At 48.8% G+C, this 13,784-nt stretch overlaps 1 protein-coding gene across 2 annotated transcripts in view; it reads left to right on the forward strand.

The window, feature by feature from the left end:
• The first annotated feature begins 7,557 nt into the window (after nucleotides 1–7,557).
• BAALC (BAALC binder of MAP3K1 and KLF4) overlaps nucleotides 7,558–13,784 on the forward strand; it is a 107,187-nt gene continuing 100,960 nt past the window's right edge. Inside the window, exons 1-3 of one of the 2 annotated variants that reach the window (XM_038555255.1) lie at nucleotides 7,558–8,176; nucleotides 8,409–8,590; nucleotides 10,148–10,278. In XM_038555255.1, the coding sequence (XP_038411183.1) occupies nucleotides 8,125–8,176; nucleotides 8,409–8,590; nucleotides 10,148–10,278 (365 nt within the window). In that variant the 5' untranslated portion in view covers nucleotides 7,558–8,124. The remainder of the gene's footprint in view (nucleotides 8,177–8,408; nucleotides 8,591–10,147; nucleotides 10,279–13,784) is intronic. The other variant, XM_038555256.1, reaches the window with a different exon arrangement.

Below are 13,784 nucleotides of genomic sequence, written 5' to 3' on the forward strand. Positions count from 1 at the left end.
TAAGCCTAATACATTGTATTAATCGCGTAGAATGTGTTTAATAAGAGAAATTTCTGATCTCAGCACACATGACCTACATTTACACATGGAGACTGAACTGTCCCATCTCACTGCTTTCCCGGATCCCAACCAGCTCATCTTCCTCATCCTCTCTTGGAGCTGAGTTAGCTCTCTGCAGTGTGGGACTCCTAAGTGGGTATGGAAGAGCCTCAGTGTGAGGGAGGGAAGGCAGCTCCAGCAAAATCTCGCTCCAATATGTCTAAAGCCAAACTAATTCAGTTATCTTTCATATCTGTTTTTGACAAAAGAGAACAGCTTAACTGATACAGTTTGCCTTATTTACTACTGACAAATTCCCCTACCAGCTTTCTCAGAACCACATTCTATTTCCTTTTTTTTTTTCCACATTCTGTTTCCAATCCATATTATTCCTTGGATTATTCCACTTAGACTGGTCATTGGAAAACTGTGGTTTTGAAACCACACTTTTCATCATATTTTGCTCGTGACCATTCTGATGGCAGGGCCTCAAGTGGCTAAGGGCCTTCATGTTCTAGGATGATGGGGGGGCTAAGAAGTGCCCTGTGTCTTGGTTGGAGGGGTAGCAAGGAGTTGAATCCCAAACAAACCCTCCAGTGAACCCTGCCCCTGAACCCTGTGTCAGTCACAGTTGCTGAGGGAAATACAAAGCCAAAGGAAAAAAATTCCAACCCTGGAGAAACTCATGGGTTTTTCCTTTAGTGGTACTGAAAGGATTCAAAATATCATTTATTCTCCAGCTCAGGGGGCCCTTTCGGGTCTTTCCCTGTGGACTGAAGATCTTTACGTCCTACTGGGGCCAGAGGATGTGAAGGCAGCTGCTTAGGGTGGGGATGCTGGTGATGAACTAGAACACTGAGGCCCAGAGAAGGCAAGGGCGACCCCAGGCCACCTGGTGGTCTGCTGATGGTGTTGGGGAGGGAGGCTGGGCCTTGCAGGCTGGGGAGCAGGCGGGGGTGGGGGGGGATGTTTGGGGCATGCCTGAATCCTAAAACTGAAGAAAGGCTGAATTTCTATGAAGCAGGAACATCTCAGAGGAGTTGGAGAGAGAAGAGTTCCAAGCTCACAGACATTCTGGAAAAGAGAACGCTCTCTCCTCTCCCACCCCTCTCACCTGCCATGCTTCCTCACCCCTGGAAGGAATTCAGACTGTCCTTTGTGGGGCCTATGGACAGAACTCCAGAGTTAATGTATGTGATGTGATGAGAGCCGTGCCTGGCACAGAGTGAGTGCCGTATAAATGTCTGTCTGCTGTCGTTATGCTGTTATGTTAGGCCCCAGATGATCAGCCAGTGGTATCTGAATTTTTCACTTGAGTAACCACTCGTCAGTGGTGGGAGAGCTGGTCTGAACTCTATGCAGGCCACCTCTGGGCAGATGGTCCATCTCTACACCAACCCCTGCTAATGTCATGTGACTAGATCCTTCTGCTGCCTGTTTTAGAACTGACCTTCTAAGTGGAAGAGGATGGGGGAAGCCCCCCAGCCCCATTCCTTCCTCAGAGCAGGGCAAAGTGGGGACATGAGGTGTCGGCCATGAGTAGTTCTGGTTAGCATCCATGTAGCAAAGAGCCCCAAAGACACCACAGGTACAGAGGTGCAGCAAAAGGAGGCTTGACTCTGAGGAGGTGAGGAGGATGGAGGTTCCTCTCTGGAGAAGATGCTCTGGAGCAATCAAGAAGCATCGAGAAATCCCGTGATTTCCTGCTCTTAGAGAGCATGCCCCGTGATTATGCAGAGGGCAGCTCTTCTCATGTTCTTAGCAGTTGGGGAACTGTTCTCATGGGTTAACCAATCCTCCTGAGCCTTACTAGGATTCCTTGAAGGCTCCCAAGAGTTTGTCTGGAAATTGGATTAAAAAAAATACAAAAACAAAAACCAGGTAGTTGGGGGCTCCCCTGACAGCAGGGGGCTCCAGTCACGCACATGACAAATGTAAAAATAAATGTTCTCATTATAAGAGCTTTGTTTTCGTAGCATATTGGACACAGAGTTTAAGACATGCTTAAATATCCTTCACTAAGGAAATCTTAAGAAACTGTCAGGATAGAAAGTGCCTAAAAAGTAAGACTGGACCATCACAATATTCAGTATCTACTGGATAAGTAGCATGAGACACTTATTGAAAATTTATATTATCATCAGCATTTACAGAGGGTTTAAAAAGTGCCAGTCTCTGTGCTTAGTGCTTTACGCCCTTTAGTTATCTCATGTCACCTCCCTAGCAACCCTGTGATGATAATAATCATGAGGGACTGGATGTCCCTCAAAGTCACACAAGCTTGCCTCGGCCCCAAAGCTGTGTTCTTAGAACCGTTAGAATTCACTGCTTGGGAAATCATTGTTTTCCTTATGAATAGTCTCACAAGCGTTCTGGAAACCATTCAGGCCTTTTATAGGAAGGCTCTCATTTGGGACTTTGATAGGCAGGGAGAGAATATTTATCATAGTCTGAGGTATAAGGAAAAAAAAGAAATGGTCTGATTTCTTCTGAAGTCACACATCAAGTGGTCGGATCATTTCAGCCAAAGTGGATTTTTGTGTCTGTTCACTTGACCCGCCGCAGGGATGCTTGGGGGCCCATGTTGTCAGACCCGAAGCTCCTCTCTCCTCTCTTACTGGTTCAGGAGGCAGGGAGCGCAGATTCCAGCCAGCAGGGCTGCTCCCTCCAGCCTCCCCCACTCCTGGCCTTCTAGCGTGTGACGTGGGGGTACCAGCACTGCCTCCTCAGAGCTCAGGTCAGCAACGTCAAGTGTTGCACAAACGTGCCCATGACTGTTGTCAGGAGGATGCAGAGGGAGAATTTAGGCAGCGGGCAGAGAACTAGCTGTACGCAAGATCAGCAAGATCCCCTCAGCCTTCCCTTCAGGGAGGCCTGGGCAAGGGAGCAGGCGTGCTGCTGAGAGCGGAAAGCTCCACTGAGGTATATTTTTGAGACTGATGCAAAATCCCAGGCAGTGACGTTCCAGTGACTCAGCCTAGTAGGTGGAAGTGATTTTAAATAATGGCAGTATCAGTCGTCGTCCTCCTCCCGCTGTGTCACACATCACCAAACACAAGCGCTCAGCCCGGCGCCCACTGAGTCAGCTGCTCCAGTGAGACCGACAAGGACGGAAGGACCCGCGGATCACAGCGCATCCCTCTGAGCCCATGGGGTAAAGTGAGGCATCCATGGAGCAATGTCCTTCTCATCCCCAGGAACAAGCCCAGATAAACAAGGGGTGACAAAAAGGTCACTCTGTACATCCCCCAGGTTTCAACAGTCCCCCCAGAGTGAAGTGAGCGTAGCTACAGCTGCCACCATCAGGGGAGAGGCCACTTGAGTCAGTTACGAGGGGAAGTTAAAAGCATTTAGAAAGTGGTAGCATTTTAGAGAGAAAGAAAGTGCAGTGACTGGATTGGCAGCTTCAGATGTCTCTTTGTAGACAGAACAATAGGGGGATCGGCTCAGGAAAGGGGGTGCAGGTCGTGCGGGGGTTTGGAAATAATGAGTTTCTCTGTGGCCGCCGGTGGCGGTGGCGGTGGCGGTGGTGGCGTAGAGGTGGATTCGTTGAACCGCCCAGCCACCGTGCCTCCCCGTGCTCTCCTGGACCCCGGGTGCCCCTGAGGCGAGGGGTCAGTCGGGGACTTCGCTGGGGCTTCTGGAGGACTGCACGCACCAAACAAGAATCAAAGCGCTTTGAGCTAGCAGGGGGAGGAGGGGCGAGGGTGGTTTCTTAGGAGCAGCCACCTAATGAGTAAGAATGAGATGGGAAGGCTTGGAGAGAAGAGGGTAGCCCGCAGAGTCCAGCGCCGGAGGCCACAGGGGTTTGAAGCCTTCCGTTCCGTCCCTCAGCTTTACTCAGCCAGAGCCAGAGCCCCCAGATTGGGAGTGAGGACCCAGAACGATTTATTTTGTGTGCATCATTTTAAGGACACCCAGTGTGTACCGTTGGGACAAATACACATTAAAAACAGGTTCAGTTTTCTCTGCTAAAAATAAAGGAAGAGATTTCCCTTTCTCTCTCTCTTTCACTTTCCTTCTCCCCAAGCATTGACTTTAGGAAATTTGCCATGTGAGTACCTTCTCTCGTCTGAAAAATACACAGATTGTTTTGAGGATTAGGTTGGCATTTTGTCAGTGCTAGGGCCCAGGAGTGTCTTCCTCGGGGACCCAGGTACCATCTCTTTGAAATGTGAACATTGAGGGACATGGTGTTCTGTCTCTCGGCTTAGGGGGGAGGTGGGAGCTTCAGTGGGCACTTCCCTCTGAGCTGCAAAATAACCTCCTGTCATAAAGTAGGAGGAGGTTGTTTCTCCTCTGGTTAAAGCCAATTAGCTAGTGCAGAAGGTCCTCAATTACCAGGTAAAGTTAGGATGAACCACGTGTGACCAGTGGCGCTGTCCAGTCCCCTTTCTTGAGGACTAGTCATGGTTTATCTTGAGAAAATGTATGGAATGCGTGGTAAATGCACAGCTCTATGAAAAGGTGAGATTTCTTTCTTTCTCTGCAATTCCTAGTGGGTCGTCTATGCTGTGCATCACATTCTGGTTTAACGCTGATTCAGTAATAAAACTGATCTTGTTCTCTATATTACCTTTGTGGAGAGAATTTCTGGGTTGAGAGGGGATCCTGTGTTTGATTGCATTTCTCCATCGATACTCACTTTATATCTGTTCTGTGTCTGGCCTCCTGCACTCAGTCCATATTTCTAAGTGCAATATATGGCACCTTGGCTTTTTATAGATGAAGTTCTCTTAAAGGACCTAAACGTTTGCTAAGAGATGATTTTAAAGCTCAGTGAAGAAAGGATCAGATATAACTACTTTCATGTTGTGGTGGTTGCATAAGGTGCGGGGCTGGTCCGAGTTCATGCGGACTAGAGAAAGGTAAGGAAGCATTAAGTCCCTGTACTCTGGGACACTCCGTACCTGCTGCTCTGTCGCCTAGTCCACAGGAACCCACATCACTTGATTTTCACTGTTACAGCATTATAATTTTCTAATCACCTGCAATATTCACATATCCCCCAAGTTCCTGATCATGATCTGCATCATCACATTTGATAAATTCTTAAAAATGCAATTTGTGGGGCACCTGGGTGACTCAGTCAGTACAGCATCTGCCTTTGGCTCAGGTTATGATCCCAGGGTCCTGGGATTGAGCCCCATGGTGGGGAGGCTGCTTCTCCCTCTCCCTCTCCCTCTCCCTCTGCTGCATCCCTACTCATGCTCCCTCTCTCAAATAAATAAATTAAATCTATCAAAAATGCAATTTTTTCTCCTGGATGTATGTACAAGAGAAATAAGTGTATATTTCCACAGAAAGGCTCACACAGTAATTTTTTTAAAAAGATTTTATTTACTTATTCATGAGAGGCAAGACACAGGCTGAGGGAGAAGCAGGCTCCCTGTGGGGAGTCTGATGCAAAACCTGATCCCGGATCTCCCCAGGGCAGACACTCAACCTCTGAGCCACCCACGAATCCCGGCACAGTAATGTTCATAGCAGTTTTATTCATGCTATCTATGCAATGGGATGCCACTCAGCCACCAAACTCAACTCAACTCCTGTTACATTGATACATGATAGTGAATCTCAAAAACATTCCACTGAGCTAAAGGAGCCAGATACTGGGGCACCTGGGTGGCTGGGTGGTTGAGTATCTACCTTTGGCTCAGGGAGTGATCCTGGGGTCTTGGGGAGCCTGCTTCTTCCTCTGCCTGTGTCTCTGCCTCTCTCTCTGCGTGTCTCTCATGAATAAATAAATAAATAAATAAATAAATAAATAAATAAATAAATAAATAAATAAATAAAACCTTTAAAAAAAATAAAGAAGCCAGACACAAGAGAGCACACACTGTGTGATTCCACTTACACCATATTCTACAATAAGTGAAACCAACTTCTAGTGATAGAAAGCAGCTCAGTGCCGGCCTGGGGTGGAGTGGGAGAGGTTGACTGTACGTGGGCACGAGGGACCTTTGTGGGATGGTGGAAATGTTTCTATTTCTCGATTAGGGTGGAGGTTGCACAGGTAAATCCATTTGTCAAAATTCGAACTATATACATAAAATGGCTGTAGTTAACTGTGCGTAAATAATTCAGTGAAGTTTATTCCAGAAATAGATTTTCCTGTACGCACACCATTTGAAATAAAAACACAAAATGCCGTTTGCTTTCTCAGCCACGGCGACCCGGTTGGCAGGAGGCTGGGAGCCGGGCCCTCTGGCAGCCCGTGCTTGTGGTGCTTGTGTCACAAGCCCAAGGCCGGGTTGTGGCCACCCTGGTCCGTGCGGGTCCGGGAGGCGGCAGAGGCCGGCTCACGGGAACGCGGCGGGAGCGCTGTGCGCCGGGGCCTTCCCCAGGGGCAGCCGGTGGGAAGAGGAGCGACACCCCCAGCCCGCAGGTCGGCGCGAGTCCTGCCGCTTTCACAGGAACTGCAGGGCCCTGATCCGCGCGCTTCCCAGTTGATGGGAAGATTAAGGGCTCCCTTCCCCAAGCGAGGGGGGACTGAGAACTCTCTTTAAATATTACATTTCTTTCCCCCCCCAAATGTCATTTGAGCTCCTCCCCACTGATTCATTTGAGAGAGATATGTCAGGTTCTGTATTGGTTGAGTCAGATCCTTCCTCAGAACAAAACCCTGTAGGGGACTGAGGAATCCCCACGTCTTATGCCTGTTTACCAGACGCGGAGGGAACACGTGCGTCCCTGTTACCTGAGCGGGGCCTCCCCCCGCCCCCCCCCCCCCCCCCCCCCCCCCCCCCCCCCCCCCCCCCGGGGCCGGGCAGCCACGAGGCCCTCCTCGGGTTGGTTTTCCCACGCTCCGGGGTCTGGCAGGGAAAGACCGGCCGAAGAGTAGCTCATCAGGGGGCTCGCCGATGCCAGCATGGGATCCTCAGGGGATTTTTATTTATTTTATTCATTTTATTTATTTTTTAATTTTTTCTCGGGGGATTTTTAAAGAGGCCTCTGTAAATTCATCAACTTTCCTTCTGTCTCGGGAAGGCTTGGGGGAAGAAAGAGACGAAGGGGCGATGGGGGCGCTGCACCCACGGGCTGGGGACCCCGGGATCCCTGGCTGTCACCAGAAGCCAGCAGGGAGGCGGGCACAGCTTGGCCCTCGGAGCGCTCAGGAGCAAGCAATCCTGCCAACGCCGGATTTCAGACTCCGGCCTCCAGAGCTGCGGGGGAATAGTCCCCGTTGCCTGAGCGCCCGGTTTGTGGTACTTTGCCCTGGAAGCCCTCGCGAGCTGGTGCAGAGGGAGAAAGAGAGGCTGTGTGTGAGGAAAGGCCTAGGCCGTCGTAGCTGGAGGGGACGCGTGAGGACAAGGCCTCCGGCACCCTCCCTCGGGCGGGGCTGCGGGCGGCTGTGACCGGCTCGCGGCCGGCTCCTGCGCGGGAGCCTCCAGCCCCGCCCCCGGCCCCGGCCCCGGCCCCGCCCCGGCCCCGCCCCGGCCCCGCCCCGGCCCCGCCCCCGCCTCCAGCCCACCGGGCCTTTTACCACAGGAAGAGCTTTCAAGACTCATCCAAGAGACTGAGCAGAGCCCTGGGTCCCTCTCCTCTGGCCGCCTGGAGCTCTGGAGCTCTGGAGCTCACACTCCCACTTTGCCGGTCTGTAACAAGGCGGCGGGGCAGGGGCGAGCGCGACCATGCCGGGCCTGCCCATCTCCCTGGGTGCTGGCGGCGGACACAGGGAAGTGTGTGTGAAAGCGTCCTGTGAATCGCGCCCGCCAGGGAGTTAGAGGCACCTTCTGTTGTTTCAGAGCTTCGACAGAGATCCCAAAGGGAAAGAGAAAGAGGTGGCCGCTTATTTAGGCAGGGACACTAAGAGGTTATGAAATCAGCTTTGAGAGCTTCGGCTTGTCACCAACCTGGAGACCATAGAAGAGGAGGCTGGGGGTGCAGCTCGGGACAGTCAGAGAGCAGCCTCCGCGCGGGAGCTGTCGAGGGGGAGGCGCTGCTTCTCCCCCTTTGCCTCAGCCCATCCCCACAATAAGCCTAGTGAGTCTCTGTCTGGCTTCAGAGCCCACAGGAAGCCAGACAGGTGCCCTCTCGAGTTGGAAGGACAAAGGGACTGATACTTAAGCCACATTGCAAACCATGAATGCAGAGCCTGGTTGGAGCCGTCTGTGGTGGCAGGACAAGGAGAGAGGTACAGGGCAATGAGGGCCCAAAGGGGGGCTACTTACAGCTGCTTGAGGACCCCACAGAAGTGAGCTGGTACTGGCTTTCCTTAAAGGGGACTCTGCCCTGAAGGACCATTTGCAAGGCAAGGTGACCCCAGCCGTGTGACTCAGGATGGGGTAGACCTCAGAAGCCGGGGACCGGGGATAGTTACACGTGGGCAGCTCAAGGAACATCCCCTGTCTGATATTCCTTCACAGAGAGACCTCCGGGGAATCTGCAGAAGCTCCATGTGGGGCAGAGTACCCGTTCAGGCAGGCCACACCCCTGGGCCTTGGCCCCAGACGCGAACCGACCAAGTGCTGTCCTGGGGCTTGCTACCCTTCACCACTCCCCCGTCCCTGTTCCGAGTCTGGGGGTGCCAGAACAGTTCTGGAGCATGGTGAGCAGTGGGGGGAGAAGTCCACCATGTTATTCTTCTTCTGCTTAGAGTTTCTTAGCCTGGGTCTGTCCTGAGTTTTAAACTGGTTGTGGGATTATACCTTTGATAGTAGACTGAATTGGACTTTCCAATATCTGAAGAGACTATTCACCAGTCAACAGAGTGACTGGAAAAGCTGTGGGACTTCTCTGAGTATTCATCCAGGGACAGGGAAGCACAACCCGACAGCAGTTGCTTAAAGAATCAAGATTTTTTTCTGTTTGTACCATATCTTTCAACTTATTCTAACAAAGAGGTTATAGTTAGATAAATGTTCACCTTAGAACCTCTTTTCCTGGGAATACAAGGATCAACAGAGCCCACTCTTCTTATTGTAGCTAAGGGAATATCCACATAAAGGGCAGGCCATTAATTGTCTTTAGATTGAATCCTGAGCTAGCAATGAAAACATAGGTTTCCATTAAGCATTTCTATTTGCATTCAAGGAAGGAAAAGTGACTATTCCTTAAATTATACTTTGCATGATGTTTGTGATATAACTGGATAAAATTACAATTGGCATATGTTTTTAGGCAATTTGAAATGGATAGGAATCCATTAAATCATAAAATAGTGTTAGAACAGCCTTATGTTTACAAAGAATCTAATGTGTGTGTTAAGTACCACAAATTCTAGTACTCACATCTGGTAATGTATTACTCTTGGTGTTAGTCAAGACTTCTTTGGTTGGGAGTAACAGAAACCCAACTCAGACTAGTTTCTGAAAGAGAAAGCATTGGTTCATAGAGATGGGAAGTCCCAGGGTGGATCTGGTTTCAGACATGGCTGGATGTAGGGCTGCTTCTCTCTCTCTCAGCTCTGCTAGTTACGCTTTCACTTCATTCAACAAACTTTCTCCAGTGTGGTGGGAGAGAATATCTCCTGGCCCCCCTCTATCCCCCATGCTCAGCCACCACAGTAGACAGTGAACTGGTCTCAGCAGTGTCCATGTAGCCATAAGCCCCAAAGACAACCAGGTCATATTCCACCCCAAACCAACCTTGTTAGCTAAAAGATGGGAAGCTCTGATTGGCCAGCTTGGGTCATAGGACCATCTCTGTCAAAAGAGGCTGTTGCACAATAGTTGATGGTCCATTAGGAACTCACAGAATGGTCAAAAAGTTACTGGTAGAAGGGGTGAAATAGTATACTGCCCTTAGCACATGACAAGCTCTATTTTCTTCTTTATCCACAGACTATTCAGTTAGCACTTTCTAGGTCTAGAGTCCAAGTGACATCCCTTCACCCTGTGCTACTGTTTTCTGATTCTACTTAGAGGCAGTCTACCCATCTGAGCCCAAACCATGGAGAGAGACCCTATTTTATGTATGTGTAGCTTTCTCCTTAAAAACATCAGAGTGTTATCTTTTAAATCCATCTATCATTTATTTATACATTATTTATACACATTTTTAGTTTTCTGTGAGAACAACTCATATAGTTTGTTTTCCTGACCCAATTGAATGATACACATCTCTAGGGCTGGCTGTGAATGATGAAATTTTGTTCTTGATTCAGGACACCTCCTCTCAGGGCTCTGGCTTCCAGATCTCCCTGCAGCTACGTGATGCCCCAGGCTCCACACCACCCTGCCAACCTTCCATTCTTTCCTCTCCATCAGCCACACCCAAGGGGCTTCATCCTGGCAGGTAACTATGCCTGGTCACAGATGTTGATAAGGTAACCTAAGCCCCTAGTTTGCTAGCTAGTTGAAATATTTCTCTCCCAGATAACCTACTTCCTTGGTTTAGATAAACAGGCTTCTTAAGAAGGCCTTTAGGGGATGTCAGAGATGGAGGAGATCCCAGTCCCAGGAGCTAACCAGTGGCTTCCATGCGCTTAGACACAGTTATCTACTCTGTCCACGTGTGACACAATATGAGGGTGCTTGCGTTTTCCTTCCTCCTTTGACACCTTCCCATTTGGGCCAATGGGAAGGTTAAAGCACAATCAGGCTAATGCACTGTGACATTGGTTAGTATGCTAGAGCAAGGCTGCCAGAGCCTCAAAGATGTTGTTAGAAATAGAACATTGTTTTTAGCTGGTACAGATAAATTAGTTTAATTTTCTCAAGCAGTTGGTTTGAACAAAATTTACTAAGCTTTGTTTTGAGTAATTCAATGCAATTTGAACTATGAGTTGTGTGTAACTCTTGTACATTTGATCATGAGCAACAATCCCTCCTTCCCCTTTTGGTGGAAAAGGATTTTATCTTCTGTGATTCTTTCAGATCCCCCATATCATGTCTATTTTCTTGCTCAGCTCCTAAACCTATAATTCACTCAGCCAATTCGGTGTTTAAAAGTATTTCAAAATAGTATATGGAAGTCACAAAACACATGGTAGGTGCTCAGTAAGAACACTGTGTCAGATTGTATTTTCCCAAAATGGTCATAATAGTCTTTCCCACCCCACATCTTCTTTGAGAACCTTGCCACTCCCCCATCAAGAGGTAAGGACTATGCTCCCTCCCCTTGAACCTGGATGGGCTTTTGTGATTGCCTTGACCAGAAGAGTATGGAGGAAGAGATGCCCTGAGACTTCTGCTGCTAGGTCTCACTCTCTCTCCACTTTCTCTGGAGCCCCAAGTCTCCATGTGAGAAGTATGGCTTCTTGAAGCCACCATGCTGGAGAGTCCATAGAGCAAATAGACACATGTCTCATGGAGACGGAATATGGTGGCTAAGGAGCCCTGCTCTTTCGCTGTTAGCTCTTCTTCCAGTCTTCCCAGCCCACGTGTCAGACACATGAGTGAACCTCCACGGGGTTCTAGCACCACTCACCATCTGGCTGTAACTAGCCAGGGACCGGACCCTAAGGGAGAACCCCCAAGTCTGTGAGGTAATGATAAATTATATAATATTATATAATATATAATATATACAATTAATAAATATAAATTAAGCTTTGGGATGATTTGCCACGTCACAATGGCTGATACAACATTTAATATTTGGCAAGTACTGACTGCATCAAGCCTTGTGCTAGGTACTTGGTAGGGATTACTTCATTTAAGCCTGACTATTTGTATGAGAGAAGCATTTTTACTCACCCTCAGAGAAGCTAAGTGATCTGTCTAAGATCACACAACAATGGATGACAGGAGGACCAGGGGTCCAAGCACCCAACCACCAAGACCTGCACATGTAGCATTCCCTTTGTTTATGACTCTTCTGCTGGGTGGTAGCATCTCCTCTGACCTCATGCATGTGTTGCTCTGTCACCCAGCAGCTAGAAGCAGAATGTGTGAGCAGAGGCGGGGTCAGCAGGGCCTCAACAGATCCAAGGTGATCACTTCCAGCGAATTCCCAAACCCCAATGTTATAGTTTTATACCTTCAGCTTTCAGACTGTGCGTAGTATTTTTTTTTAAGATTTTTTTAAAGATTTAAAGTCTCATGACTTATTTACTCATGAGAGACGCAGAGAGGAGAGAGAGAGAGAGAGAGAGAGAGACATGCAGAGGGAGAAGCAGGCTCCACGCAGGGAGCCCGATGTGGGACTCGATCTCGGGTCTCCAGGACCACACCCTGGGCTGAAGGCAGCGCTAAACTGCTGAGCCACCCAGGCTACCCTGTGTGTAGTATTTTTTAAAAATCCCAATGGGTGATGGCATTGCGGGGGGGGGGGGGGACATATTATATCATATTAGTCATTTATACTCAGCAAGGCTGAGTTTATAGGAAGCTTTCCTGTTAGAAGATTTTATTTTATTTTATTTTTTAAAGATTTCATTTATTTATTCATGATAGACATAGAGAGAGAAGAGAGGCAGAGACCCAGGCAAAGAAGCAGGCTCCATGCCGGGAGCCTGATGCGGGACTCGATCCCAGGACTCCAGGATCATGCCCTGGGCCAAAGGTAGGTGCTAAAATGCTGAGCCACCCAGGGATCCCCTGTTAGAAGATTTTAATGGCAGCTGGGGGTAAAGGAGGGAAAGAAGAAGAAGGAAGGAAGGAAGAGAGAGAAGGAAGGAAAGAAATAAAACGGTGAAAATGTGGAACAGATACTGAAGAGGAAAATGATTCAGAGATTGGGGTACCAGAGACAAAGATTCATTACTGTATGAATATATTTATTCACTGTCATTCATTTTTAAAACTTTTATTTTATTGTCACTCAAAAATTGTATCAAATGTCCACAATATGCCCAACTGTACATTAAATGTGAAGCATGGATATTTCCTACCCTCAGCTCATAGGAATAGAGATGCTTACAATGTATTACTGGAACTCTTCCTCTTCGATAGGCAGAAAGACCAGGGAAGGTTTCCTGAAGGAGGTGACAGCTGAGCTGAAGCTTAAAGGACAGACAGCAGTTCAGCAGGCCAACAGGAGGTGGAAGGTATCAGGTGGAGGGACCAACATGAGCAAGGGCATGGAATGGTATATGTGGGGGCCACGAGCAGTTCGGAGGTGCTGGAAGGTAAGGTTCGAGTCAGGTTGTGCTGAGAGATGAGCCTGGCTCAAAGGTCATGGAGAGGGCTGTGGCGGTCATTTACAGAGCTTGAATTTTGTCCTTGAATGATGTGGAGCTGCTGAAGTGTCTTCAGGAGGCTCCAAAGAATCACTCTTCACCAGCTCTCCCTCCCACTTCTGACAAGCTTTGCCTGACAGGATTTGTTGTCCAAATTTTACAAATTGAAGACCTCCTCTTAAAATCAAACTTGTTCAAATTCTAATGGCAAAATCAGTGGGGACTATGACCTACCAGGGTGAGGAAAGTTTCCCTGCAGTGCCTACAGGTCTTATTCTGTAAGATCAGCAAGCCCAGCTGGGTGTCCACCTAGAAGAGATGGTGTTGTTTCTAACCACTAGCATATGTCTCAAGGCAGGGCTCAATGCACTTTTACACACTTAAATGCTCAGAGAAACAAAAAAGAGGTTATTAAAAACCAGCAGCACAAATGAGATGAGGAAAAGCTGGGATATGGGCACCTGGGTCCAGAGAATCAGCCACATACCAATGTAGGGAGGGCTGGGCAAAGGGAGGTAAGGCCCCAGCAGCAGGCCCTACGAGATGGGGGGCTGAGAGGGAGGGGAGACAGAGGTAAACCAAAGGGAGGAAAGACCTAGAGTCTCAGATGACAAAGCCAAGACTGTCGAGGCCTGAGATTGGTAAACCCTAGTTTCCAGGAGTTTGGCTGGAGCAAGCC

This window comes from Canis lupus, chromosome 13 (genome assembly GCF_011100685.1).
Source record: "Canis lupus familiaris isolate Mischka breed German Shepherd chromosome 13, alternate assembly UU_Cfam_GSD_1.0, whole genome shotgun sequence".
Classification (NCBI taxonomy): Eukaryota; Metazoa; Chordata; class Mammalia; order Carnivora; family Canidae; genus Canis; species Canis lupus.